General features: G+C 39.9%; 4 protein-coding genes and 1 long non-coding RNA gene across 22 annotated transcripts in view; 3 read left to right on the top strand and 2 right to left on the bottom strand.

Annotated features, from left to right (window-relative positions):
- The window catches only part of Ptp52F (Protein tyrosine phosphatase 52F), a 922,788-nt gene that overhangs the window by 446,896 nt on the left and 448,169 nt on the right, over positions 1 to 27,723 (bottom strand). The window lies entirely within an intron of this gene.
- Positions 5,518 to 10,910, bottom strand: LOC118683121 (ATP-dependent DNA helicase pif1-like). 2 transcript variants are annotated; one of them, XM_070107722.1, is made up of 2 exons: positions 8,882 to 10,910; positions 5,518 to 8,788 (listed from the first exon to the last, which is right to left on the bottom strand). In XM_070107722.1, exon 2 carries the CDS (start codon positions 7,318 to 7,320, stop codon positions 5,698 to 5,700), a length of 1,623 nt encoding a protein of 540 aa, XP_069963823.1. In that variant the 5' UTR covers positions 7,321 to 8,788; positions 8,882 to 10,910; the 3' UTR covers positions 5,518 to 5,697. Both variants share the same exon structure in this region, with proteins under 2 accessions (XP_069963823.1, XP_036230296.2).
- Positions 13,087 to 14,785, top strand: LOC138856884 (uncharacterized). Its single transcript, XM_070107773.1, has 2 exons — positions 13,087 to 13,179; positions 13,800 to 14,785. Exons 1-2 carry the CDS (start codon positions 13,087 to 13,089, stop codon positions 14,760 to 14,762), a joined length of 1,056 nt encoding a protein of 351 aa, XP_069963874.1. The 3' UTR covers positions 14,763 to 14,785.
- Positions 24,577 to 26,419, top strand: LOC138856869 (uncharacterized). Its single transcript, XM_070107723.1, has one exon. It carries the CDS (start codon positions 24,878 to 24,880, stop codon positions 26,312 to 26,314), a length of 1,437 nt encoding a protein of 478 aa, XP_069963824.1. The 5' UTR covers positions 24,577 to 24,877; the 3' UTR covers positions 26,315 to 26,419.
- LOC138856872 (uncharacterized) lies at positions 26,439 to 26,775 on the top strand. The gene is made up of 2 exons (XR_011395855.1): positions 26,439 to 26,469; positions 26,534 to 26,775. It is a non-coding gene; the product is annotated as an uncharacterized lncRNA (long non-coding RNA).

Raw genomic sequence — 27,723 nt, 5'->3', positions numbered from 1 at the left:
CTGACCGCGTGCACTGTTTTTCGGTTAAAGTGCAAACTAAATTTGAGATTGTAATATTTTTTGTTGAATGATAGTTTAACTTTTACAAAATCTTTGAAACAAGTAGTACGTAGTTATCCTCATTATCCTTGCATCCGTATAAAATTGTTCTCACTCAAAAACTGAAACCATTGGACCAACAAAAACGCCGTGAATTTGCTGATTTTGCTTTGGAAAAACATGAAAACGATAACGATTTTTTTAAGAAAATCATCTTTTCCGAATAGGCTCACTTTCATTTGAGGGGTGCAGTAAAAAAACGAAACTATCGATTCTGGTGCGAAGTAAATCTATAAATTATGCATGAACTACCCTTAAATTCCCCTAAGTTGAGTGTTTAGTGTGATTCTTAGTCTGGTGGAATCATCAATGCAACAATCGAATTATTGAAAGTAAAGTTTGGAGATTCGATAATTTCAAGAAATTGTGACATTGAATGGCCTCCAAGAACACCAGTAGATTACTTCTTGTCGGGTTATTTTAAGTCATTGGTCTTTGCCAATAAGTCAGACTCTCACAACTCCTAAAAGTCAATATTAAACGTGCTATTGATTTTGTGGAAAAAGTACTCGAAATTTGGGTTCATCGAATTAGTTCATGCAAAAGAAGTCGTGGAGGCCATTTGAATAATGTTATATTCAGAACTTAACTATATCGATTGTACTTCACACTAAATAAAATACATTTGGGTTTCCTTAACAGTTAGTGTTTTTTTTTAAATCATATTACTCGTAGTGGAAAACCCTGTACATAATTGGAATACGTGTTTACATTCGTGAGAGTGACAGACACAATACGTAAACGTAGAAAACAAACATGCGTTCCATACTATTCGTAACTAACTTTCATTGATCGGTGCTTCGATCGAAACAAACAATAACGTAAGTATCCTCATTATATTATTATAATAACGGGTTATCCAAGTATAGTAGTACTTTTTTAATAGGCTCTTTTGGACAGATTACGCGTGAGTCGTGTCAAGCTGTCATGTTTTTTTTGTTCAATATTGTTTGGCATTTCAGCATGGGAAGACTTCCGTCTAAACAACGTTTATAAATTGTTCAAATTTATTACGAAAATTCACGTTCTGTAAAGAATGTGTTTCGCGCGATTCGCTCAGCATATGGTCAACATAATCGGCCTACTGAGCGTACTATTCGCAACACCATCACTCATTTTGAGACCCAGCATTCATTATTGGATAATATTTGACCGAATAGACCACGTACAGCATACATTGAAGAAAATATAGCGGCCTTAGTTGAGAGTGTACGTGGAGAAGCGATTGTACGCCGTTCGCAGCAACTTGAAGTGGCGTATTGAACGACTTGGCACATTTTACGTCAATTTAAATTGAAAGCGTACAAAATACAATATGTGCAAGAATTGAAATCGCTCGACCATCCCAAGCGACATCGCTTCGCTCTATGGGCTCTTGAAAAGTTCCAAGAAGATCCGACGTTTTCGAGGCAAATTTTGCTCAGCGATTAGACCCATTTTTGGCTCAAAGAGTATGTTAACAAGCAAACTTGACACTTTTGGGATGAAGAGCAACTTGAAAAGATTAAAGAGCTGCTATTTTATCCAGAAAAAACAACGGTTTGGTGTGATTTATGGGCCGGTGGTATCATCGGTCCATATAACCGACTATTTGATGCCTGAAATTGAAGCTCGTGATCTCGGCGACATTTGGTTTCAACAAGACGGTGCCACTTGGTGATATACACAATATCGAGAAAACACAAGCTCGAGAAAATGTGTCACGTGTTCCGAAAACGGCTAACTCAAGAGCGGAGCGTAATCGAGAATACATAGCACAAAAAAAGGATTGGAAATCTGCTCTAAACAAACACCGGATTGTGTGTAGCTCTTCAACCAACGACAATGTATGTATTATGACTGACGAACCATCGCAGCAAAATGCAATCACAAATGAAAAATGAAAAAAAATTGCAAAAACACCAGTTGAGGGTTGTAGGGAATATAGAATCCGAAAGAATGCTAAAATATACTATCGAATTGGCACTAAAGCTTCAACTGGATATTTGCTAGATGATTAGATATCTATTGTGCATAATGATTCATTCAATCAAGAAAGCACAGCAAAAACACCTGCCTCCAGAGAAGTCAAGAGGATAGAGCATGACGGAAATATTTGCTGAAAGTGATTGCTACAATTTTAAAAAATGAGCCGTCAGTTAGTAACGCGTTAAATGACATACACTTTGTTAACGATTCTACTCCGTTCAATCCACAAATCGACAATTTTAACCATCCGGTCGGCAGACACGTGCGTTAGTCTGAGGCACGACACGTGTTTCATTTATATCATCAGTAATGCTCAAAGGGCCAGGACTATGCATTATAATTTAATGGGGTCGTTGTCTGATGGAGGGCGCTCGAGAAAACCACACTAGCTAAGCAGCTGAAGTGTGTTTAAAGAGCGGCTCTCTTTGGCATCTGTGGTGCCCTTACGACAACACCAACAATGCCATTCGACATGTTGCACCTGTAGACATGCATAGCTGGTAGGGGCTTTGCGGAGAAGGCTGCTATTAAACTTAAGAAAGCTAGTTATATGAAGGGCCCCGTGTACAGACACGCTGAAATTCTATACTACTTCGACTGCATTCTTTACAATCTAGATCACTGCACCGCGAAACTTTCTCCTGGCAGTTCCTTCTCTGCCAATGAGGGATCTGTGAAGAAAAAGTGCAGTGGACATTTTTGCGGATAGATCGAGGTTAAGAGTCGAAGTAGGAGGTGGCATCTTTTGTCGGCTAGCAGACCTTTTTGTTAGGCTAGCAGACCATTGTAGCGTTTTTCAAGCAGATGTGGCTGCCATTAAGGTAGCAGCAGATGTACTACTCCGAAGTGTAACTTCCTTTAGAGAGGTGCGCATTCAATCCGATATCCGAGCGGTTATACTGGCTTTGAGTTCGCTGACGAATCAAGGAGTGTATCACCGTCTGTTCAAATATCTTAGAACATGTATATATATATAAGGAAGAATTGAAAACGAAATGGGTACACACATAAATACTTTTATTTGAAAAGATAACATACGAACATGCACACACGCACATGTATTAAGTTATATAAGTAAGATTTCTAAATAGTATATAAGGACATACAAACATATAACAAAATTAATATATTCTCAGCTCAATAAAGATCTTTATTTTTCCCTCACCAGCGGTAAGAATCTAAAGATTCTTCATTGAGTTTATACACATTCGATTAATATCAACCCTACGACCTAACCTAACATAACTTCGTCCTTTGGGCACCGTAATAATAACACAGGTCTACAGTGATTTTATTGTCCCATATATACTAAGATCAATTTTGGAAATATTTTTCCCACAATTCTTGAAATTATCAATAATTTTGTAAGATTAGCTCTTGTTAATTTTTAACACTAGTTAATATGGTCGGTTTTAAAAATTCTTCACAAAACTTTTTTTTATTTTTTGAAAATTTTATGACTTTTGGTAAGTAAATATATTGATTAGCACCATATAATTATTTTTTCCCCTCCCCTATATTTCTAGAGATGCGTATGCAAACAAGATAGTAGTGATTCAGCAAAGTCCTTTAATATGCGTCGATGAAAACTTCGCAGTATTAAATTACAGTCATATTCTGATGGTAGTGATCACGAGCACTAAGAAATTTCTGGCGATGTCATAAATAGGACTGATAAAGCAGGTAAATCCAGTTTTGGAAGAATGTCACTATATGAAAATAAGTACATTGATATGTATAATAAAAGGTGATGTAAGTATATAGTGCATTTTACTGATAACGAATCAACCGCGTTGGAGACTAAATTATAACATGCACTAAACTAGAAGCTTCGCGGATCTCAGATGAAAAATGGGATCTATCTCAAGAAAAATTATGCAGTTTTATTGCAATTTTATATGCATGTGGAGCATACCAAACAAGGAACCTAAAATTTTCGTATCTATGGTCTGAAAAATGGGGTCTAATTTTTTTAAGAAAACTTTGAATATGAGTAATTTTAAGGAAATTTTACGATTTATTCGCTTCGATAAGAAATGAAAGAAGTTAACGCTTGCTAACAAATAAATTTACTTTTATTTCTACCTTTGGAATGCATTCAATTAAATTTTTTAAGAGCAAATCGTTATCTATTAAATTATTAAAACATGTTCCTCCTTGTAGAAACTTAGTATTATGTCAAATGAGCAAGAGTTGCCAAAACTTGCTAAACAAAAAAGATATATCCTTGCTAATTTTTCATTATGATAATCATTTTAATCATTATTTAGTTATTTATGAAATAAATAATTGTGCTTTGACAGTGTGTAGAAGTAAACCAACTCAGAAGTTAAGTCTCCTTAGCACGTTGAAATATTTACTTTTTATATCCTGAACAGTATATTAAGTTTTTATACCCTGAACAGGCTATATTAAGTTTGCCATGAAGTTTGTAACACCAGGAAGGAAACTTCGCAGAACCTATAACATACATATATACATAAATGATCAGCATGATGAGCTGAGTTGATTCAGCCATATCCGTCTGTCTGTCCGTCCGTCTGAATATATGCAAACTAGTCCCTCAGTTTTTAAGCTAACGATCTGAAATTTCACACCTGTCCTAATCTCCGAAAAAATTGTTCAGATCAGATCACTATAGCATTAAGCGGCCATACAAACTGAACGATCGGAATCAAGTGCTTGTATGGAAAACTCCTTCATTTAACGAGGTATCTTCACGAAATTTGGTATACATTATTATTTACAGCAATAGTGCAATCTTCGAAGAAATTGTATAGATCGGATAGATACAACATATAGCTGTCATATTAACTGAACGATCGGAATAAAGTGCTAACGTTTTTTCTCGTTTTTCATACAATTTAATTGTATATATTGTCAAAAAGGTCTGGGTACGAGGTGCTCTAACATAATACTTTCATTAACATAAAAATGCATTTAGTTAGTTACTTTTATACTCGACATTTATAGAGGTATACCATATAATTTACGAATAGTTTCACATTATTTTGAATTTTATCCAACCGATTACTTTTTATACTCTCGCAACATATTTCTACAGAGTATAAAAGTTTTGTTCCCTTAACTGTTGTTTGTATCACCTAAAACTAATCGAGTAATATATAAGGTTATTTATATATATACTAGCTGTTTCTTTTGTTATATTACATTATAGTAAACAATCTCAGAGGAACAATAAGAGAACATCAGTCACGGAGTCCACTATGCTTTTTCACACAGATGGTATTTGTAAAAAAATATGGTGATCTCCTTATTTGACTTTCTACTACTATAACCCTTTAGTACAATGAAATTATTTATGAACAAAGACGAAAATGTTGATGTTGGTATACAAATTCACTGGATTGAGATTTGAAGGGAAAGTACGTTGAACACAATTAATTAAAATGTTCTTACACTTGATATTAAGCAGAAATCCATACAAAGTAAAAATTTATCAGATTTATTATTTCCATTTAATTTTATAACAAATAAGTATATTACAGTATAATACAGTAAATAACATGTGATGCTTAAACTCATGAATGAGGTAGGCAAGGCAGACAGTCTTAAACTTTTAAACATTAATATCTATTTTTTTGAATTATAAATACTTTCAATTTCAATTTAATTTAACACCAATCGGTGTACAATGTTTTTGGTTAACCTGTCTTTAGCTAACAGAAATAGATTCGACGGTTTCCCAACACGTGAACACGCAACATATAGTTGCCCATGAGAAAAACATGGATTTTCCAAATCTAAACCACAAATGGACATTGTTTGACCTTGAGATTTATTTATAGACATGGCGAAAGCTAAACGAATTGGAAACTGTAGCCTTTTGAAGGGTATAGTAGAATCTGATAGTATCATCGGAATAAGTGGCAGCAGGACCACTTTTCCTTTAAACTTCCCAGCCAAAATGGTTGCTTCAAGAATGTTTTCGGTGATCTTTTTGATGACCAAACGCGTACCGTTACATAATTGAGGTGGATTCAAATTACGGAGGAGAATAATAGGGGAACCAATCTTTAATCGAAGATTATGTGGTGGCATTCCAGGGATATCTAATGAATTTAAAAATTCAATCGGAAAATTTACACTTTCATTTTCATCAACAACAGTATCGATTGATTTAAAAGACATCAGATCGCCTGGTAACAACTGTTGTATCTGGAAGTTAATTTCGTCAACATCAACGTTTTTGGCTGCCAAAATCGCCCGTTGACTAAGCCATTCATGATTCAAATAATTATTCTGTATATCCGGGAAAATACTCTGAATGAATTCATTTTTATCCTGAACAACAGTGCAAAAATTGTCTGGTAGTTTAATGCATTGCGTATTTGGTTGCAGTTCTATTTTACCGTTCCCAATATTTAGTAGTTGTTCGGAAAATATTTGTGCTGATGGATCATTTTGCAATTGTACTCGCATATTTATGGTCAATCGAAGTATTTCAACACTTCGCCATAAGAATGATTGTTTCAAACATGCATTAATCTCATCCGCGAAAGTAGAGCGAGGTATAACCGGTAAGGTCTGCCGGAAGTCACCAGACAAAAGTAAGATAGCACCACCGAAAACTTTATTATTGCTGTTTAAATCTTGCATAGTTCTGTTTAATGCTTCAAGTGAATATTTGTGTGCCATTGTGCACTCATCCCAAATTATTATAGAACTCTTCCGCAAAACTGCAGCTATTCCACTATTCTTTTTGATGTTACACATTGCATCTGGTTTATTATGAACGTCCAATGGCAGCTTGAATGTTGAATGTGCTGTTCGCCCACCATCCAGTAAAGTAGCCGCAATGCCTGACGATGCTACTGCTAATGCGATTTTTTGTTGCGACCGTATTTTGGCCAGAATCAACGATATTAAAAATGTCTTACCGGTTCCACCGGGTGCATCCAAGAAAAAAAAACCGCCTTGTTCAGCAGCAACAGCCAGCATAATCCGATCATAAATAATTTTTTGTTCTGCTATCAGTAATGGTTCACTGTTTATGATAATTGTTGCTAAACTTCCATGGTCGTATTGCTTTTCTTGTTGTAAATCGGTATTGACTAAGTCGGTGGCTGGACGATTAGGTGATGGCATACCATAATGATTAAGTGGTAAATTTGAAATAAGAACACATAAATCCTCGATCAAGACCAATGCTTCATTGTACATCTCTGGTGTATAATCTATGTTTTGGCATTGATTTGTTTGTCTAATTCGGTGCAAGATGTCTTCTGTCATACAATTTTTATATTTTTCAAACAAAGTTTGTGCTTGCGAGGGATAACATGTCGTCAAAATAATTGCAAACAACTGACGAATGTTATTCGATGTTGATGTCAACGCAGCATCAGCAAGCGTTAAGTCCCAATTGTTATCGTCTTCTAGCAATTGCAGTTCACGACATGCATCCTGGTATGTATTGAATACTCGACCATTAACTGTTCGTAAAAATTCAAAAGACGTTGGTCCGGGAACATTCACCAATAACAAACGTAAATAGAAGCACTCACGTTGCTTTGGATGTACCGTGTAAAGTCTCCCCAATGTCTTAGCTTTGAATATGCCTGTAATGGAAGGATGTGGTTTTCCTTGTTTCCGTGGCTCCCATTTTTTACTGGATTTGTTCCATGTGAAATAACGTGGAACATCACCATACACCAATGTCTTCGCGAATTGGCCAAAAACATCAGGTTTTTGACACAATGTAAAAAAATTCAGTTAGAGTCGTTTTCGGAGCTTCGAACGCTCAACATTGATATGAGCTTTGTAAATTTTTGAAAGTAGTGGTGAGTATGGTACCACCCACTGATTATCAAACTCAACTTGATTTGGAAAGTTCGGCAGTCGCATTGTAAATTTGTGGCCACCATTCTCAATACTTCTGCAGCGATACATTGGATAACCATCAATATCCGTGATCGTGTCATTCGTATGCGGCTTTGGGAAGTTTTTTTTACATTTTCCATGCACAGTGACGTCATGTTGAAAGCACCGCATGGCCCATGGATCATGTGTTTGGTGACAATATCAAATAAGTCTTGATCAATTATTGGGTCTGGAATTTCGGCTGAAATTATTTGATCGATTTTTTCAGGACGGATTCTATCTTTAAGCCAAACCAAAATGTGGGCATGAGGCAAACCTCGCTTTTGCCACTCTATCGTATACAGCCAACAACGTGTGATACCAAAAATTGAATATTTAACAATAAAATCAATTAAGAATTTCAATTTTTGTTTAAACACACGTGCAGTTAAATCATGACGATGAATGGCTTGTTGTCCTGGCAATAGTAAAGTTTGTATCTCTTCCCAATTCGGATTACATGTGAATGTAATAAATAAATCCGGTCGGCCGTAATGACGTACGTAAGTCATCGCATCTTGTATGTATTCCTGCATGTTCCGTGGACTGCCGATGTAGCTTGAAGGTAAAATGAAAGCATTACCGATGTCATTGGGATTTAAATTTCCATCGATGTTTCCAGCAACAGCATCTCGTAAGTGAATATATTCTTCCGATCGTAGTTTTGCCTGGTTGAATCGAAGAAATTGCAAGCGTTCGCTTTCGACCTTAGCGTACATATCAACAATGTATTGATGGAACAGCTGACGATATCGAAGGATATAATTCTCTTGATGTTGTCTAACCATTATTCGGTGTGTATAGTAGTTCATTGAGCTAACTTTTTTATTTCTGTAATCACCTAAAAAAAAAAAAAATTAAATGCAATACGAAATTAAAATCTATACATACAGTGAGAAAGTAAATAGATAATTCATCATCAAATCAAATTTACCGGTATTTGGATCATACTGTTTGATATTAAGGTGATATTCATCTTGTCCTTTCCAAAATATCAATGGATATTGTAGTGCGTCATACGAACGGTGTAGATCCGAAATCGTACTGACATTGTTGTCTCGCCGTGTAATTTTTATAGATCTTTTGTCAACTGGATCACCAACCATGATAACAGCAACCTCATCAACAGTTGGAGCGTTGAATCTACCAGCATGTTCACCTAATGGTACTTTGTTGGCTTTTATGACGATTTGATAATTGTCATTTTGCAGTCGTGGCGAAACTCTTTTTATCAATTGAATTAGTTGATTGTGATCTTCTAAAAAATTTTCCAATAATATCACAATTGCTCTTTCCTCTGCTTGTTCAATAAAATTATACAGGCACCGAGTCGTCACGCGCTCTTCACAATCGCCCGTAAAATAAATTTGAAGAAATTTCGGATTGTTATCAGGCATTGGCATCAGTGATCCGATTTTATGGTACACCTGGCCTTGAATTTTGAATGTAGTTTCAAAATTACGTCCATCGTATGCACGATCGCAAATTTTAGTTGCCCCAAATGACGTCATTTGGAAGCAAGAATTAAATTTGCGTATCTTACGCAAAAATAATTTGGAATCATCTGAATTGCCAGTAAGAAGGGATAATAAATGCTCCGGCGGAGCGGGTAGAGGTTACAGCACAACTTTTCCTGATGCGCAGCGCATGCCGGCTGCTTCATTCCGAAATTTCAATGCCCGACAATATTGACATACTTTATCCATTCCACCGATAGCAATTTTTGAATGCTCTGAGTAGTTAATATCTGGTGCATATTCAAAGGCAAGCCGAACGAATGATGCACGTGTTAATGAGCGGCTGATCCGTTGCCTTTGTCGATCTAGTACTCGTACTGTAGCTATGTTTCGTTCTCGTGCCGCTCTTGTTCTCGTAAAATTCTGTTGCAGACGTTCGTCACCCTGTTCTTGAGATTCTTGTGCACGACTTTCTGCAGTCCTGATTCTTTGAGCTGCATTTCTTGTTTCGACTTGTTCTGGTAATTGCTGAGTTCTTTCAACACGTTTGCGTCGTGACCCTTTGCTGCTCGCGTTGTTGAGGTTAGATTTTTTCGGTGGCATTTAACTGAATTATTATTAATTTAATCGTTTAAATATTAGAAAGAGGAACTGAAAAACATGTTATCATAGCACATTGAAATAATAAGTGCAAAATAATTTTCAATGGAGGTTAAATAAAAATAATATAAAATTGTTGTACAGTTATTGAAAAATCCTTCTGCTGTCCTGATTCTTTTAGCTGGATTTCTTGATTCAATTTGTTCTGCCAACTGAAGGGTTTGTACAACTATTGAAAAAGTGTAGGAAATTGTGTATCATTTTTTCATTGACATTTTAATTAAATTTTATAATTATGTGATAATACTTACATACATATATTCAAATTAAATTATAAAGTTTTGATCAATGAAGCACAAATAAGTAAAAAACAGGATTAATTTCACTGTATTATCTTCATTATAATATGAATTCAATTTACACTTTAGTCTAAGTAACACGTGGCCGGCTATGCTAACACCAAAATTTTAAAAAGCGGAAATAATTGAATTATACGGTATTTCGTTCACTACAAAATAAATTTAATTAATTTTATAGCGTCAACAACATGTGGTAATTATGCTGTTAAAATGTAGCTTATATGACACGTTCGTAGATTTACCATAGCAGCGCCATCTATTGATTACTTACTCAACCCAGTCAAAAGGTAATAAGAGAAAAATTAAGAAAATTTAAAAAGTGGAAATAATGAATCATACGGTATTCCGTTCACTACAAAATAAATTTAATTAATTTTATAGCGTCAACAACATGTGGTAATTATGCTGTTAAAATGTAGCTTATATGACACGTTCGTAGATTTACCATAGCAGCGCCATCTATTGATTACTTACTCAACCCAGTCGAAAGGTATCGACATCTGTTAGAATCATTTGGAGTTAACAGATAATTGTGACTGTCAAATAATAACAGACAAATAATTAGCAATAAATTAAAATTGCGACTATAATTTGAGATTTAAACTATTCTATCTCTCAAGTTGGATCGAACTGCACATGGTGTGCGAATTTTATTATAATCGGTTAAGTGGTTTAGCAGTCCATTGAGGACAAACATTGTGCCGGGAGATTTATATATATTAAGATGATCATATACATATGATCAGGATGAAAAGACGAGTTAAAATAGGTAACTTTGTGTCTGTCCGTCCGTGCAAGCTGTAACTTGAGTAAAAATTGAGATATGTTTATGAGACTTGGTACACATGTTTCTTGGTACCGTTAGACGTTTGATATTGCAGATGGGCGTAATCGAACCACTGCCACGCCCAAAAAACGCCATTAATCTAAAACAAATAAATTGTCATAGCTAAGCTCCACAATAGGATACAGAGAGTGTGAAAATGGGTGAAATCGGGTATAACGGTACTTTTAAAAACTACTAAAAGCGCGATAAATGAAACACTTAAAACGCCCGAGACATTATTTTATCTCTGGGATGGTATGAGATAACTTTATAGGAACCGCGTTCAAAATTAGACAGCGGGCGTGGCACTAATTTGGTAAAAATGCATATCTTGGGATCTACTTAACCAATTTCAACCAAATTCGGTACATAACGTCCTTCTCATATTTCTATGTTATAGTGCGAAAACGGATTACAACCACGCCTATTTCCCATATAACATCATTTTAAATTCCATCTCATTTTTTCACTTTCCACTGTGCAAATCAAGCAACATTTGATTGTATCGGGGTAAACCACTGCGTGAATAATGCGTTTAAAGTATGCCACCTTGTGACCAAAAATTTTCTAAATCGAACCAAAACAATAAGCCCCAGATATCGAATATCTGGACCACAGTTATTATTGCGAACTTTTACCGAATATATCGGTCAACCTGTCAGATATTATATATTATTGAAAGGTGAAAAGAACTTTCCCGGCTTTGATCTTAGCAAGTTGCGAGAGTATAAAATGTTCGGTTACACCCGAATTTAGCTCTTCCTTACAACAAAACATCGATTATTTTTTTCACAAAATGCTATTGGCAACAAAGAAAAAGTCTGCATACTAGCAAAGAAAAGAGAATTGCGCGAACTTTGTTTTGATTTTACTTATTTTCAATATTACAGTTCAGTTATTTAAAGTTAGGAAAATTAAATATAGTTACATTTAAAACATTTAGTTACGTTTTGAATGAAAAATAAACACAGACACCGAAAAGGAAAGAAGTCAGTGCAGGAGAAAGAGAAATCATCGTTAAATTGTAAAAAGGACACAAAACATATCGCGAAATCGGTAAAACTGTTGGACGAACACATTCTTCTATTCAGAGAGTAGTACAAAATTTTAAATTGACGGAGGAATTTGACATGTAGGGAATTGAAAAGTGTCTTGCGATCTGTACAACAAATTCGTTAGCTAACTTTATTCAGATTTTTAGGAAAAAGTTATTTTCTCAGACGAAAGCAAGTTTTGTATATGTTTGGCATCAAAAGGCATTAGTTAGTGTGGCGGGAACCACAGAGCTCAATGAAATAATCTCGATAGCAACGGTGAAACACGGAGGAGGCGGTGTAATGGTTTGGGGGTGCATGGCGAGCAACGGAGTGGGTCGAATGGAATTTATTGAATCAAATATGGATAAGACAATGTATCTAAACAAAGACAATTTGAAGCAAAGTGCTGAGAAATTGGGTCTAAGGAACGATTACTTACGATCCTAAGCACACTGCTGATTTTGTAAGGCTTTGGTTGCTACACAATGTGCCTAAGCTTCTTGTGGCAACTGCCGATTCTGCGACATGGGGCCGGAAACACCAGAACACCGGATTCTAGATTGCACCGCAATTTGTAGACGCAGGCTCGAGGGCCTCGGTTCCATTTATGTGAACAGGGATCACATTGCCTCAATAGCACCTAGCAAGTTGTTGGAGTTTTTCAGGGACTTTGAGAATGCATGTGATGGAGGAGAGGGCACAATAGACCCTAGGTCGCAGTGAAAACCTCATATTAATATTCTATTCTATTCTATGTGCCTTAACAGTTGCGAATGCCACCCAAATCAACATATCTTAATTCTATATCATCTGTGGGATTTATTAGAGTTAGGAGTTCTAATTGAATGCTCAAAGAAGTAATGTTGGAGGAATGGAGTAAAATCTCCAGTGAGGAAATTTCAAAACTCATCGATTTAATGCCAAGGCGTTTAGCAGAATTCATTAATGCAGTGGTTAGTCAATGAGTTATTAATTTAAAAAAAAGAGTGATTTACTATAGTTAAAAAATATGACACTTGTGAGCACCCGTTAATCGTTGTATGTCATATTGTGTAATATTCTACACTTCACCAGCTGGTAGTAAAAAAGTGGTAAAAATAAAATAAAAGATTCTTTAAGTGGAAACTTTCCTTATATTGAAACAGCAGTGTTTTAGTTTACACTGCATAAAATCATTTCCAACCACAGAAACAACAAAATATTTTTATATTTCACTTTTCTTCAACCTAATTTACCTGAATATCGTGGCTTCTTTCCATTATATCAAAAAAATTGATGAAATCAATATAATTTTTTAATTTTAGACACTTAAACGTTAACAACAAAAAAGTAAACAGATACAGCTGATGGAATAGCACACTCAAAAAACATACATATAGCCAATAAAGTCTGCATTCACCCGACACATTTTTTAAGTGAAATAAAAACACAATGTAAATAGGTAATTCAGTTCAAATTTTCTGAATGTATTTCTTCTTTATATTCTTAAGTTCAAAATGCTAAAACAAAAATGTAAATTCCTATTTTAATTTTTGTTATAACGGGATTTTAGTGTAAGAACAATTAAAGATAGACACCATTAAGTCTGAACATTTCAGTTGATGGCACAAAAATTCCGAAGCTTAATGATCCTAAAATTTTAGGCGTAGCATTGGACAGTCTGTGCTCCTTCACTCCTCACATGACCGCGATAACTTTCAAAGTACAGAGCCGCAACAAAATCTTCAAATCGCTTGCCGGCAGCTCTTGGAGAAAAGACAAAGAAACGTTGTTGGCAACATACAAGGCAATCGGCCGGCCGGTCATAAACTATGCGTCACCAATATGGTCACCTGGATGTAGTACAACGCAGACGAGGAAGCTTCAGACTTGTCAGAACACTGCACTCCGGACTATCACGGGATGCCTTTTGATGTCCCCTATAGAACACCTGCACAGTGAGGCCCCTATGCTTCCGGTTAAGGAACATAACGAGCTCCTCTCCGAGCAGTTTCTGCCGGAGTGTTTTCGTAGAAATCACCCCTGCAGTCGTTTGCTTGAAGCAGAACCGCCTCCTAGGAACATCAAGAGGTCATTCCTTGATTACGTCGACGACATCAGACGGTACGCCCACCGGACTTCGGACGCAACGAACTACAGACAAGCACTGACCGCCATTCACAGCGGAGCCATTAACACCTTCATCGACTCCCTCTCAGTGAATGGCGTACTAGGAGTCAAACCACCACCCATAGCAGACGTAGAGCTCGACTTGTCTCGCGAAACCAGAGTGACCCTCGCGCAACTTTGTTCTGGATATTGTAGTAGGTTAAACTTCTACTTATTTAGAATCGACCCTGACATTCCAAACATATGTCCTGCGTACAATGAGGCTCCACATGATACTAACTACCTCTTTGCATGCCCAACAAGCCCAGCTCACCTAACACCCTTTTCCCTATGGTCTGACCCCGTCGAAACTGCCTGTTTCTTGGGCCTCCGGTTAGATGACCTCGACGACAACCAAACTATCACTTATAATCCAAGCGGGGACTAGATAACCGTTACAACAACAACAACAACAACCATTAAGTCGGCGTTCAGTTAGCTTGAATTTGAAATACCGTTACTTCTCATGAATTTGTTCGTTCGTTTTGCGTATATTCTATTGTGTTTATATATAATTAGTCGTTTAAAGAGCTTGTGACGCGTTTTAATAATATTTAAAAAAATGGAAACCAAAGGAAAAGAAATTAGTCTGTCGGAAAGAGATATTATCATTAAGTTGTGGAAAAATGGCGAAAGTTTCAGAAAAATTGGGCGTCGTAAAAAATTAAAAAAAAACCGGAATTTTAACGTCAAAACCGCGATCTAGCCGTCCGAAAATATAATCAGCCCTCAAAGATTATTGAAAACGTAAATATATCCATTAAAAAAACAATTTGTGCTGAAACTTCTAGAAAAATTTTACGAAAAGCTGGATGTCATGGGATTGTCGAGCAGGTTCGCCTCCACGCGGTGCATCCTGGGTAACGCTAAATGACCTGCGGCCTTCACGGCCTTTTCTAGAACTCCGACGGATTTGACCTTTGCTCGACACGGAAATAGCTTGGACTCTTAGATGGATCAGTTTGAACCCTGGGCTGGTGGTCGTGGTATTCTGTCACCTGAGTATGCAGGGGTGACACCCTGCAGAAATGGCTGATGGGCTAATGCCAAGGCCGCCTCCGTCCCGTTAAAACCATGGCAGGCCTCCCCTCCTGTCATCATTAAGTTGGTCTGGTAGGTGTATGTTGAGATAACTCCTTGGCTGGTCGGCTCTGAACGCACTGCCTCATAAGGGCGTTCGTCAACCCTTGCCTTGGCCTCGTAACCGAGACAACCTTAGGACCATTTATAGGCGACTACCTTTCCAGGAGACGGATAGTGGCTCTGAGTGGAGACCCAATTACAATGAATGCTAACAACTTTATAACCAAGGACGAGGAAGGAAGCGGGTCGAAACCGACCTCTTCAAAAGTAGACAGTCCCCTGGGGGGAGCATCCTCATCTATGGTGACGAAACCGTCTCCGCTTAAGGGTGAGGAGAAAAATTCCGGGGGTGCCCGGCTTACCATCACTAGGGGCGGTAATGCGGGGGGAGTGGGGAGGAATCTGCCGACTGACACCTTAGGCAGGGTAGAAGTGCGCCGCGGAATCGCCAGCACTAGCAGAGGAACCTCTGTTAAGTACATGGGGGGCGCGGGGTCCTCAGCGAAAGCTAAGGCTTCCGGGGGGAAACGCCTGACCACAGCTAAAAATCTGAAGTCGGACCGTCGGCTGCCTACCAAGATTTTGGAGCGCTACGGTGACTAGCAGGCTGACCAGAAATCTGATCAGCATGCTAGCACACTTGAGTGGGCCAAAAGGGTGCTAAGCGACGTCAATGACGGGAAAGTGGGGCCGAGCGAACCCCACACCTCGATGAAGTGACCAAGGTCGCAGGAGGGGGAATCCTCCCTCCGCAAGAAGCCTCGAGTCGGAGCGGCACCGATGTTTAGCGAAATCGCTAAACTCGCCAGCTCAATAGAGCTCGGGGTATAAGATAGCAGCAGGGGAGATGGAGCAATCTCCCATGATGAGTGGAAGCGGGTAGCGGCTGCTATCTCCGCTGTGTTCATGAAGGTGGTCAGGGGAAGCCCTGGACCACCCCCCAGATGTGAAAGTGCCAAGTGGAACCCCGGCTTACACAAACTTATAAGGTGTGCCGACGAAGGGTCGGCATCCCTTTATAAGGAGGCGGTAGCCAGGGTGGGGGAAGTATGGAAGGGAGCAAAGCTTGAGGCGGTGGCCAAATCGGATCTTCCGATGCGACCTCGTGGTCGTGTGAGGAATATATATTGCGGTACTGCAATCCATCTCTTCCCACCCAAGATTGGAAGGTGGTTAGGCTGGAGAGGACCGAGGAACCATATCGGCGAGCGCTGATACTCCTAAACAAGGAGCCCCTCGCTCCTCTCAGCATTGCAAAGGGGGCCATAAGCTATGGCTTCGAGAGGATTGTCCTTAGGATTCTCTCAACTGAAGCCAAGGCTGATGGCCCGTTGCCACTAGCTGAGGTGGACGAGGATGCTGGGGTCGATAGTACGGATAATGGTGCCGAACTCGCACTGCTGGAGAGGAGTTTGGAGGATGAGGATCCTCCAAATTAACCTCCAGCACTCAAAGGCGGCCTCCGCCGATCTAGTGCTTCGTATAGGACGGGACGAAGCCGACGTTGTCCTTATCCGGGAACCGCGCATTGAGCAGAAACGGTATCTCTGGTCTAAGGACAAAGAGCCACAAGCTCCTGGCGGCAAACAGTACAGGTAGAACCAGAGCCTGCTTGTTGATCAGAAACGAACTTAACGTTTTTCTTTTGCCTAATTTCAGCCAGATTGGAGGACAGCGCTGGAGAACTCTGGCCTGTCTCAGCCTACATGCCGCACGACGACGAGGTGGAGCCACCTCCGTACCTGCTGAGAAGAGCTCTGGCAGAGGCCAGGCACAAAGGGGCCGGACTCTTAATAGGCTCGGATGCTAATTCAAGGCACACCGTCTGGGGGAGCTCAGAAATTAACGCAAGAGGTGAGTCACTTTTTGATTTTATATGTAGTGTAGATCTTTCTATATGTAATAGGGGGAACAGCCCTACCTTTGTGACTGATCATAAATATATTGGTTTCAGCTTAAAAGCCTCACGCCCGGAGCTCAAAACCTTTAGAAATTTCAGGAATACCAACTGGGTCTTGTACTGCAGAAAGTTTCGATCAGCTCTTCCAATCGCACCCGCAGGGATTCGATTCTATCGGCGGATGCGGTCGATGAGCTCGTCGAGATTTTCAGCTCTGTTAGTAGAACTACTCTTGACAGCTCCTGTTCTCTGAGAACTCAGAAAATCAAAGGTAAACACCCTTGGTGGACTTCGGAGCTAACGGAGATCAGATCTTCGAACAGAAGACTTTTCAACAAAGCCCACAAAAGCGGCTCTAGTGACGACTGGGGTGAGTCCTCACGATTCAGGCGCATTCTTGCAAAAAATTCTACTCCAGTGGGGTGTCTTAAAAATGCAGATAGTAGTTGGACAACGAGCAGCGAGGAGTCGTTGAAACTACTCCTGGATGCTCATTTTCCACTAAATCACTCTGCTGAAGAAGTGCCACTGGGGGAGCTGCAGGAGGGCTGTACAGCCTACTTGGACCTTCTGACACTGTTTTGCATGATGTAGTGTCATGGCTGGAGATAGCTCTCAAGCACAAGGAATTTTCTGTGGGCACCTTTCTCGACATCGAGGGGGCCTTCAACAATGTGCGACCAGAGGCAGTGGTTAAAGCCCTCGAAAAGTTTGAGGTAGAATCTAACCTCAAGCACCTTATTTTTAGTCTTCTTTGCGACAGAACTGTCGATGCGGAGTGGGGTGGTGCCAAGACAACCAGAAAATTGAATAGGGGAACTCCGCAGGGGGGAGTACTCTCCCCACTGCTCTGGATATTGGTGGTAAACGACCTTCTTATAGAACTCGAGACGCAAGGCTGTCTGGTGACAGCCTACGCTGATGATGTGGTTCTTATGGTTAAGGGAAAGTTCCTGAAAACCGTCTACGAGGGGTACCTGAACGTGGTATCTAGCTGGGCGAATAGAAGCGGCCTAGCCATCAACCCAAGTAAAACCGAAATGGTTTTATCTACCAAGAGGTATAAGTTACCAAATGTGCCTCTCCCCTCCTTCGGGGGTTCACTTCTTCAACCTGCTGAGAAAGTGAAATACCTAGGGCTTATCCTCGATAGAAAACTTTCCTGGAGGCCAAACATTGAGGAGAGAGTTAAGAAGGTATCGGTCGCCTTATACTGCTGCAAAGGGGATATAGGGAAAAGGTGGGGACTCTCACCTAAGGTGGTGTTCTGGCTCTACGAAACCGTAGTTAAGCCAATAATGTTCTATGGTGTGTTCGTCTGGTGGAGGGCGCTCAAAAGGTCCACACTGGCTAAAAAGCTTGAACGGGTCCAAAGAGCGGCGCTCATCGGAATCTCCGGTGCACTGCGGACCACACCTACAATAGCTCTTAATGCTATTTTAAACATAGCACCTGTGGACATTGCCGGTAGGTGCATTGCCGCGAAGTGTGCTCTAAGGCTCAGGGAAGCTGGGCTTATGAAGAGGTCCAAACAAAGACACTCCGAAATTCTTTCCTCCTTCAGCTGCATTCCGGAAAATATAGATCACTGAGGCCACTCGAGGCGGCTCCTTCTCCGCTCATATTCCAACGAGGGACATGTGGATGGGAAAAAGCCGCTGGAGAAGAGGCGCGGTGAGCTTTCTCACGGATGGATCGAGGGTAGGAGGGAAGGTTGGAGGGGGGGTTTTCTGCAAGGAGCTCTCCGTCAGTCTTAGCTTCAGGCTACCGGATCACTGTAGTGTTTTTCAGGCGGGCTGCTATCAAGGTGGCGTTAGAAGTACTGCTGCGTAGTGCAGCCTCGTTTGTAGAAGTGAGCATCCACTCCGATAGTAGGGCGGCAATACTAGCTTTGAGCGCGCGAACCGTGCAATCAAAGCTAGTCAAGGAGTGTCTGTCCTCTTTAGAGATAGCGTCTGGCTATTTGGGTACCTGGTCACAGCGGAATCGCTGGAAACTGCAAAGCCGATGAGCTAGCCAGGGGGGGCACCTTTGCCTCGCTCACATCGGAATAGGATCGAGTGGGATCCCCGTTAGCGTCTTGCGCTCTAGCTTTGGATCAATGGACCTCGCGTGCACTCAGCAGACGCTGGTCGACGACCAAGTCCTGTGCGACCGCGAGATCCTTCTGGCCAAGAGTGGATCACAGGAGGTCGGGGGAACTTCTCGCCCTGAGCAAAGTGCATCTCGCCGCTATGGTAGGAGTTCTCACTGGACACTCTCCAATTGGCACTCATGCGGTACGGCTTAGAGTACTACCCGATGCTAGTTGCCAAAGTTGCATGGAGGAGGGCGAGGTGGAATCATCCCGGCACTTTCTCCTCCAATGTCCGGCTTCCGCTATGCTGCTATTGAAATATCTCTTTAATCACACTTTTGGCGGACCTGAATACTTATCCGAAATGGATATTGGCCGTCTTAACAAGTTTATAGTAAGCACAAAGCGTCTCGTCGATTTGTAAGGGTCTTTTGATCCAGATTATAGAAGCTTTGTAGGTATCACAATGGACCGGCGTCTTAAGCTGTCCAAGTGGGATCCTTTTTTGGATCGACCTCCTAACCTAACCTTAACCTGGATGTCATGGTAGAGTCGATCGAAAGAAACCATATATTTCACTTGTAAACAGGCGAAAGCGCATTGAATTTGCTCATAATTATATAAATAAGTCGCCGGAATTCTGGAGACAAGTAATATTTTCGGATGAAAGTAAATTTTGCATTTTTAGCATAAAAGGTCGACAAATTGTGTTTCGCAAGTCAGGAACTGCCCTTGGAAAGCAAAATCTTGTTGGTACAGGTAGACACGGAGGTGGCGGAATTATGGGTACTTTATTGAATCCACAATGGATAAGTGGGGTTATTTGAACATTTTAAAAAACAATTTGAAACAAAGTGCAGAGAATCTTGGATTATCTTCGACGTTTTGGTCCCGAAGCATACTACGGAAATAGTTAGACTTTGGCTCTTGTACAATGCTCCTGGAAAACTTAAAACGCCCCTCAATCACCTGACTTCAATCCTATTGAGCATCTATGGGATCTGTTGGGAAAAAGAATTCGTCGCATACAATAACCAGTAAAGAGGCTTTGCGAAGTATTATGAAAGACGAATGGTCCGAGATTACAGCTGAGGAATCAATTCTATTTGTTCGAAGGTAACTTTTGCATTTTCAATAACCTTGAGACGATCAAAAAACGAATCGAAAACTGCCCGAATGTGGCTTGCCGGTATTATGGCCCACTCACGGCCAATGGCTTTGTTTAGTGTCTCGAGGCTGGAGTTAACTTTTTTAGTACCATCTCCAAAAATATACAAAACGGACCATAATTGTTCCATCTCTCATCTCAGCCCTCAATATAACCCGTATTATGTATAGTGATTTCCAACTTCCCATCTGACTTTAAACCGTTTAGCGTGATCAAATTGTGAGATATTTAAATGAAATTAAGTGAACAAGTATTCTTAGAGATTATGTTAATTACTTAGCGCTGAATATGTAAGGATTTGGTATAAACCTCTTATCCCTAATATAATTAAATTTTTCCTCTGGTTGACGTTTTTCACATCATCTCAATATACAATATTAAATTTAGCCTCTCCAATTGCTTTTACATCACATTTGAAGATATTCAAAATATACATAATTTTAGCTGAAGCGAAGTAAAATATAACGATACAAGTAAGGAAGGGCTAAGTTCGGATATAATCGAACATTTTATACTCTCGCAAAGTCAAATGGTATACTCGTTTGAGATTTCTTTGTGGATTGGCTGATATTTTCGGTAGAAGGTCAACTATAGGCACTGGGATCTACATATTTAGTACTTAGGGGCTTGAACAGTTTTGGTTCGATTTAGACAATTTTTGGTCACAAGGTGGCATACTTTAAACGTATTATTCACGCAAAGTTTTACCCCGATATAATCATTGTTGCTTGATATGCATAGTGGAAAGTGAAAGAATCAGATGGAATTGAAAATGATGTTATATGGGAAATAGGCGTGGTGATATAGGCGAAATAGATAGATAATAAAAAAACAAAATAACGTTATGTACCGAATTTTGTTGAAATTGGTTAAGCAGATCCCAAGATATGGGGCTTCACCTAAAAGTGGGCGGTGCCACGCCCACTGACTAATTTTGAACGTGGTTCCTATAAAGTCATCTCATACCATCCCAGAGATAAAAATTTAATGTCTCAGTACCGTTATATTGGAGTTGGCGGGGTTGTCACCCGATTTCACCCATTTTCACACCGTCGATAGAGATGTTAAAAACATTTGTTCCCAGTAAATTTTGTTATTATAGCTTCAGTGGTATAGGAGATGTGCACCTTAAACTTATTAGGGGGCGGAACCACGCCCACTTTAAATAAGTGTTTAACTTCAGATGCCCCTCCATAATGTGGTCTGATTACGCCCATCTGCAACACCAACCGTCTTACGGTATCAAGAAACATGTGGATCAAGTTTCATAAAGATATCTCAATTTTATTAAAGTTACAGCTTGCACAGACGGACAGACGGACAGACGGACAGACAGTCACCCGGATTACAACTCATCTCTACATCCTGAACATTTATATTATATATATATGACCCTGTATCTAACTTGATTAGTTTTAAGTGATACAAACAACCGTTAGGTGAACAAAACTATTATACTCTTAGCAACAGGTTGCGAGAGTATAAAATGTAAGGAAGGGTCAAGTTCGAATGCAACCGAACATTTCATACTCTCGCATAGTCAAATGGTATACTCTTTTGAAATTTCTTTATATATTTTAATAATTATAGAAATCGTTCTTGTGTTTTGTTGTACACGCTTATAATTTATTTTATATAGAATGAATTACAACTGTATTGAGGAGTATGAAAATAAATCGTTTTTTGACAATGAATAACATCTTTTATTTATTTTATCGATATTATTATACATGTTTAACTTAAAAATAATAAATATTAACAACTTTAAAAATTATATTATTATATTAATTTGTATATAATATTATATTTACAATATTAAACATAAATTTTTGTATAGATTCTTATACATATATCCAAATTATATTCCTTTTCTCCTTATACTATTTAAGTTCTATTATATATTTATACAATAATGTCATATATACTTGTAAAAACAAATTATACATATAATTTAAAATTTCTTAGTTAGATTATTTACATATTTTTCTTAAAATTGTCTTAAAAACTACTGTCAAAATTGCTATACAATTTCTTAATATACATATTTATATTTGAAAAAAAAAATGAAGTACTATTGCAATAAGCCTGAAAACTTTAGTTGGAAATAGAGACACAAATAGTGTCATGATAACTGTGTACTGCCTCAAAAGTAATTGCATTAACAAGGGAAGGATCCATGTTTGAAAATGCCTAATCAATTAGTATATCGGCACGTGTAGTTGAACATTCCACACCAAGCAGGGAAATAAAGCTTTTTCTATTTTTTCTTTTCTATTGAATTCCCTGTAAACATTAAACAAATGTTGAAATATCCTACAATTAGCACAGTTTGATTGCATAACTCAGAAGTAAGGACTTCCTGAAGTTCTACAATTAAATGTCTGACAGAGAAAGTTAATACTGAATTACTGAAGTTTTAACTCTTTCCAAAATATTCTCATTTTCACTTATACCAATTCCTTTAACTGAATCTTTTGCAGTTGAAAGGATAGCTTCAGTTGGGATTCGACTGAGCTTAAAGGCATTGAAATTATTTGTCTCTTATTGGACCAAAATAAATATATGGCATCATCGGAAACTTCTTCGAAATGAACTACTCAAGTTTCAATTAGTGATATGTCCTCATTTGTCATAGTACCAGATGCCATATGGTTTAATGCAATTGCAAAGACCTGATCCTTCCGTTGTCTCATTATTTCTGTTAATTCAAAGTATTTAAATAACTCCCACAAAGGGGAACCAACTAAAGTGCTGTATGCATCATTGGGATTAGGACAGAATACCCACCTATCTCCAACAGCTGAGAGTTGCTTCAAATCAACATACACGATCATCGGTATACCACCGAAGGGGCTGTCTGTTTTGAAAATTTGTTTTAATCTCGCATCAACAGAGCTAAACATACGAGCACCTACCATCGATATTTCATCAATTATGATTAATTTTAAATCGATAAGTCTGGAATGTAATGAATTAACTGTGTCATTGCTAAGTGGCCTCAACTCTCTATTCAATTGATTAACAGGCAAAATGCAGGGTCACCTATTCCGAATGCTGCTTTACCCGTAGGCGCGCAAAGAAAAACTTTTAAGGAACTTGGATTAGATCCAGGTTTCGAATTGTAACGATGGTTAAATGCTTGATATATTGCAGATATCAAACGACTCTTTCCTATACCTACACCGCTGCCAATGAACTCATAAAATGGGCGATTTGTTTTTAGCTGGTGCGTCAAATGTGTCAAATAGGTTCGTTGCTTAGTATTTAGACTTTGAACTAAAAAATAATAATTCCTCAACTGGAATCAAAGGGGTAGTTTAATAAGTCTAATATTACAATTAAATTCAGTGCGATTATCTGTGGAATCTTCACCATGCAAGTCCAGCAAATTTATATTTGGGTTGATTTCTGGAAATGCCAACACTCTGAACTCATTTTCCACGATAGGTAGTTCATTTTGAGCACCTTCGTCCACGTCTATTTCATTATAAAGACTTTCTAGAACATTTTTAAGTTCTCTTTGCTCAAAAACATCACATTTTCTTTGATTTTCCTCAATTAGAATACGATGTGTTATGCAAGTCTGCTTACTATCGTTAACAATGAAATTTTGCTGTTCATTCCGCCATGGATAGTAAAGCATTACCATTTCGCGGAAATACTCCACTCTGGCCAAATCTGGGTTAGAAGGTTACCGAATAATACAAGGTTTGGTACGTTGCTTAAAAAACCCCCTACTGTCTTAAAGAGGCATGACAAGCCCGCTTTCTGGTAAATTATCGTTTTCCCTCTCTTCTTCTTTATGATCACTGGCTTGTGCTTTTCTACTAGATTTAACATATTTATACATAGATGCAAAATCATCGCAATACATCACACCTCTTTTCAATATATTCTCACTTCCATTTATACGACTGAGCTTAAGGGCATTAAAATTATTTGTCTCTTTATTGGACCAAAAGTTGGCAAAAATCCTCCGCTGAACCCTCCACGAGGGTGCCGACTGGAAATAGATACCACAGGTTCACGTCGTTAGTAGTGAGGTGTCTAGCTAAGGTCAGGCTTCCTATCTGGGTGTTCGGTACTCTTCGATAGTGCAGCATCCAGATAGGAGGTCTTACCATGGTAGGAGGTAAGGGGCTGGATCAAGGTGTCATGCGACCCGTGCCGAAGATCAACCTGGCTGGGGGCCCTTAAATAGCCCAGTCTCGCACGGAGCTTACGGATACCTGGCGCAATCCGTAATAAGATAGCCTTACTTGCGTAGCGGGGGCTATGCGCAAGCGGACATACTTTCCCCTACACTCGTGGGTCCAAAATATGAGCCAAAACATTAACATGATAAATAAAAACAAAAAGGAGTCCGGACCTCCTTCAAAAAGACCGGAGGGAGCGGGTTGCTCCCAGAGAAGAGCAGCGTTTGGCACGAGCTCGACAACAGCCAAAGCGAGGACAGGAGCGAAGCTTGGTCCTGGAGCAAAGGCGAATACTAAGGGGGCAGTAGCCAAGGCTGGCGCCACAAAAACAGCAACGCTGGAGGCAGCCCATACCAACCCCTGTAGCCAAAGCTTGGCAGCCAAGCAGGAGAAGGTGGGAGATGCTAAAAGCGAAGCTGCCAGTAGTGGGTCAGTCAGAGAGTGGCCTTCCTTCAGGATTGATGACCCGGCAAAAGCAAAGTATGCAGAGAAGCGACGCGCTGCATACCTGTTGAAGAAGGTGGAGCTGCAACCGCCAAGCAATGAGGAGCTCACAAAGGAGCTCCAAGAATCCATTGATTGCGCGAGAGCTGTCCTACCTAACTTCAAACTAGAAGCGCCGGTAGTGGCAACAAAAAGACAAAGGTCCGCTGAAGAGGCTAAGCCGTCAGCAAAGAGACCGAAAACTAAGGGCGTGACGCCCGTAAGATCTTTTGCTGATGTGGCCCGAAACCGCATTGTCATTGGTGTGCTGGATGAGGGTGATCCCGAAGGAAAAATCCCCAGAGCCCAATGGAAATGGGTGCAAGCCGCACTGACGAATGTGGCTTTGGAAGTGCTACTTAGCAATCCAGGTCCACCCCCGTCATGTGCGGATGCCGGATGGTATCAAGGGCAAATAAAGATGATAGCGTGTGACGACGAGAGATCGGTCCAGCTATATAAAGCAGCAATATCTAAAGTGGGAGAGGTCTACCCCGGAGCCAAATTGGTGGCGGTAGACAGGAAAGATATCCCATCCCGACCGAGAGCAAGGGTATGGATCCCGGCTACACCATCGCAGCCGGACCAAATAATGCAGCTCATAAGAGCCTGCAACCCAAATCTGCCAACGGAGGGATGGAGATTCGTCAAGGCCTTTGACGACCCCGCAGCAGAATCTGGAGTGGAGACGAAGCGAGCCACAATGCAGATTCTGCTGCTTCTAACAAAAGAATCCGTAGAACCGCTAGCGAAAAGTGGCGGAGAGATCAACTACGGATTCACAAAAGTAAAGGTCATGACCTACAAATCAGACGCCGATGCAGGAGAAAACTTGGCATCGGAATCGGAGTGCGAAGTCGAGGAAGATCCAGTGGAGTCCTCGAGCGACGCAGAGATCACGGATCAAGGTGAGTGTACTTCGGGGTCTGAACTTGCGGACAGACTCTCTAAACTCTACACTGAGAGTGAGCTTTTAAGCGACTCTCATGATGATGCAGAGAAGACCATAACTAATGCGTCTTCTCCAAATTAATTTACACCACAGCAAACTAGCGTCTCTAGCCCTAGTTAACCGCATGGCAGAAGAACGGCCTGACTTTGTCCTCATTCAGGAGCCATGGGTTAACGGAGGGCGTATCTGCGGTCTGAGGTCACCAGGTTACAATCTATACGCGAATGGTTGTGTAGGTAAGCCAAGGACATGTATATTGGCTAACAAAAAGCTTAATGTCTTTTTATTACACAATTACAGTAGTAACGACACTACGGTAGTAAGCTGGGAGACGAGCAAGAGGAAATACCGGCTCGCATCATGCTACATGCCGTACGACGAGGTAGCAGTACCATCGCAGCTGTTCAAGGAGCTGGTACGAGACGCCGAAGCATCCAAGTGTTCGATCATACTTGGATGCGACTCCAATGCGCACCATAATCTATGGGGAAGCACGGACATTAATGAAAGGGGTGAGTTGCTCTTTAATTATCTAATAGGAAGTAAGCTTCTGTTATGTAACAAAGGTAGTACGAAAACATTTATAACCAGAAACCGACAGGAAGTATTAGATATAACACTGGTATCGGAAGAACTGGTGGATAAAATAACACATTGGAGGGTATTGGAAGAACACTCCTTCTCAGACCACCGCTACATTGAGTGTATAATTGAAGAAAATGTAGTTAGGGAAGAGAAATTCAGGAATCATAGGAAAACGAACTGGCAGATGCACATGCAGGAGCTAAAAAAGCGTATTCCTATGATTCCACCATTCCAACCGGAAAAAAAGAGGACCTAGACATCCTTGTTAAACGATTCACAGAGTCTTGTCGTCAAGCACTAGAGGTAGCTTGTCCATTAACACACAGTAGGGGAAGAATTAGACCTCCTTGGTGGACCCCAATACTTAAGAACATGCAGAAGAATTGCAGAAGGCAATTCAATTCTGCCAAACTATCCCAAGAAGATATAGAGTGGGATAACTATCACAACCACCTTCGGGCATACAAAAAGGAGGTAAGAAAAGCAAAAAGGAATTCGTGGAAATCTTTTTGTAGCGATATCGAAGATACAGCAGAAGTGTCCCGACTGAGAAAGATAATGACACAGTCGAAACACAGCATCGGATACCTTCAGAAGCCAGATCACAGCTGGACGGAATCCAGTAAAGAGACTCTGGGCCTACTAATGGACACTCACTTCCCAGACAGTTCCGAGAACCTCACAGGGGGGCATATAATGGGGAGTGAAGTAAGCTCAGAGACCCCTCCGCTAGACATAGTGTCAGATGACAATGTTTATTGGGCAATAGGCAGCTTCAAGCCTTATAAAACGCCGGGACCAGACGGTCTATTCCCGGCCCAGTTACAGCAATCCTTGAGCTACACAATAAACTGGATAACAACCATGTTTAGAGGGGCGCTGAAATTGAACTATATTCCCTCGAC

Source organism: Bactrocera oleae, chromosome 4 (genome assembly GCF_042242935.1).
Source record: "Bactrocera oleae isolate idBacOlea1 chromosome 4, idBacOlea1, whole genome shotgun sequence".
NCBI classification, from domain to species: domain Eukaryota; kingdom Metazoa; phylum Arthropoda; class Insecta; order Diptera; family Tephritidae; genus Bactrocera; species Bactrocera oleae.
Note: the sequence above shows the minus strand (reverse complement) of the source record. Positions and strands in the feature narration are given on the sequence as shown.

Bases quoted from the DNA above. Each gene is read 5' to 3' on its own strand.
- LOC118683121 (XM_070107722.1), bottom strand. From the start codon at position 7,320: ATGACAGAAGACATCTTGCACCGAATTAGACAAACAAATCAATGCCAA.
- LOC138856869 (XM_070107723.1), top strand. From the start codon at position 24,878: ATGCGCAAGCGGACATACTTTCCCCTACACTCGTGGGTCCAAAATATG.
- LOC138856884 (XM_070107773.1), top strand. From the start codon at position 13,087: ATGTTGGAGGAATGGAGTAAAATCTCCAGTGAGGAAATTTCAAAACTC. The intron at 13,180-13,799 runs GTTAGTCAATGA...AATTAAAGATAG, and splicing joins CAGAATTCATTAATGCAGTG to ACACCATTAAGTCTGAACAT.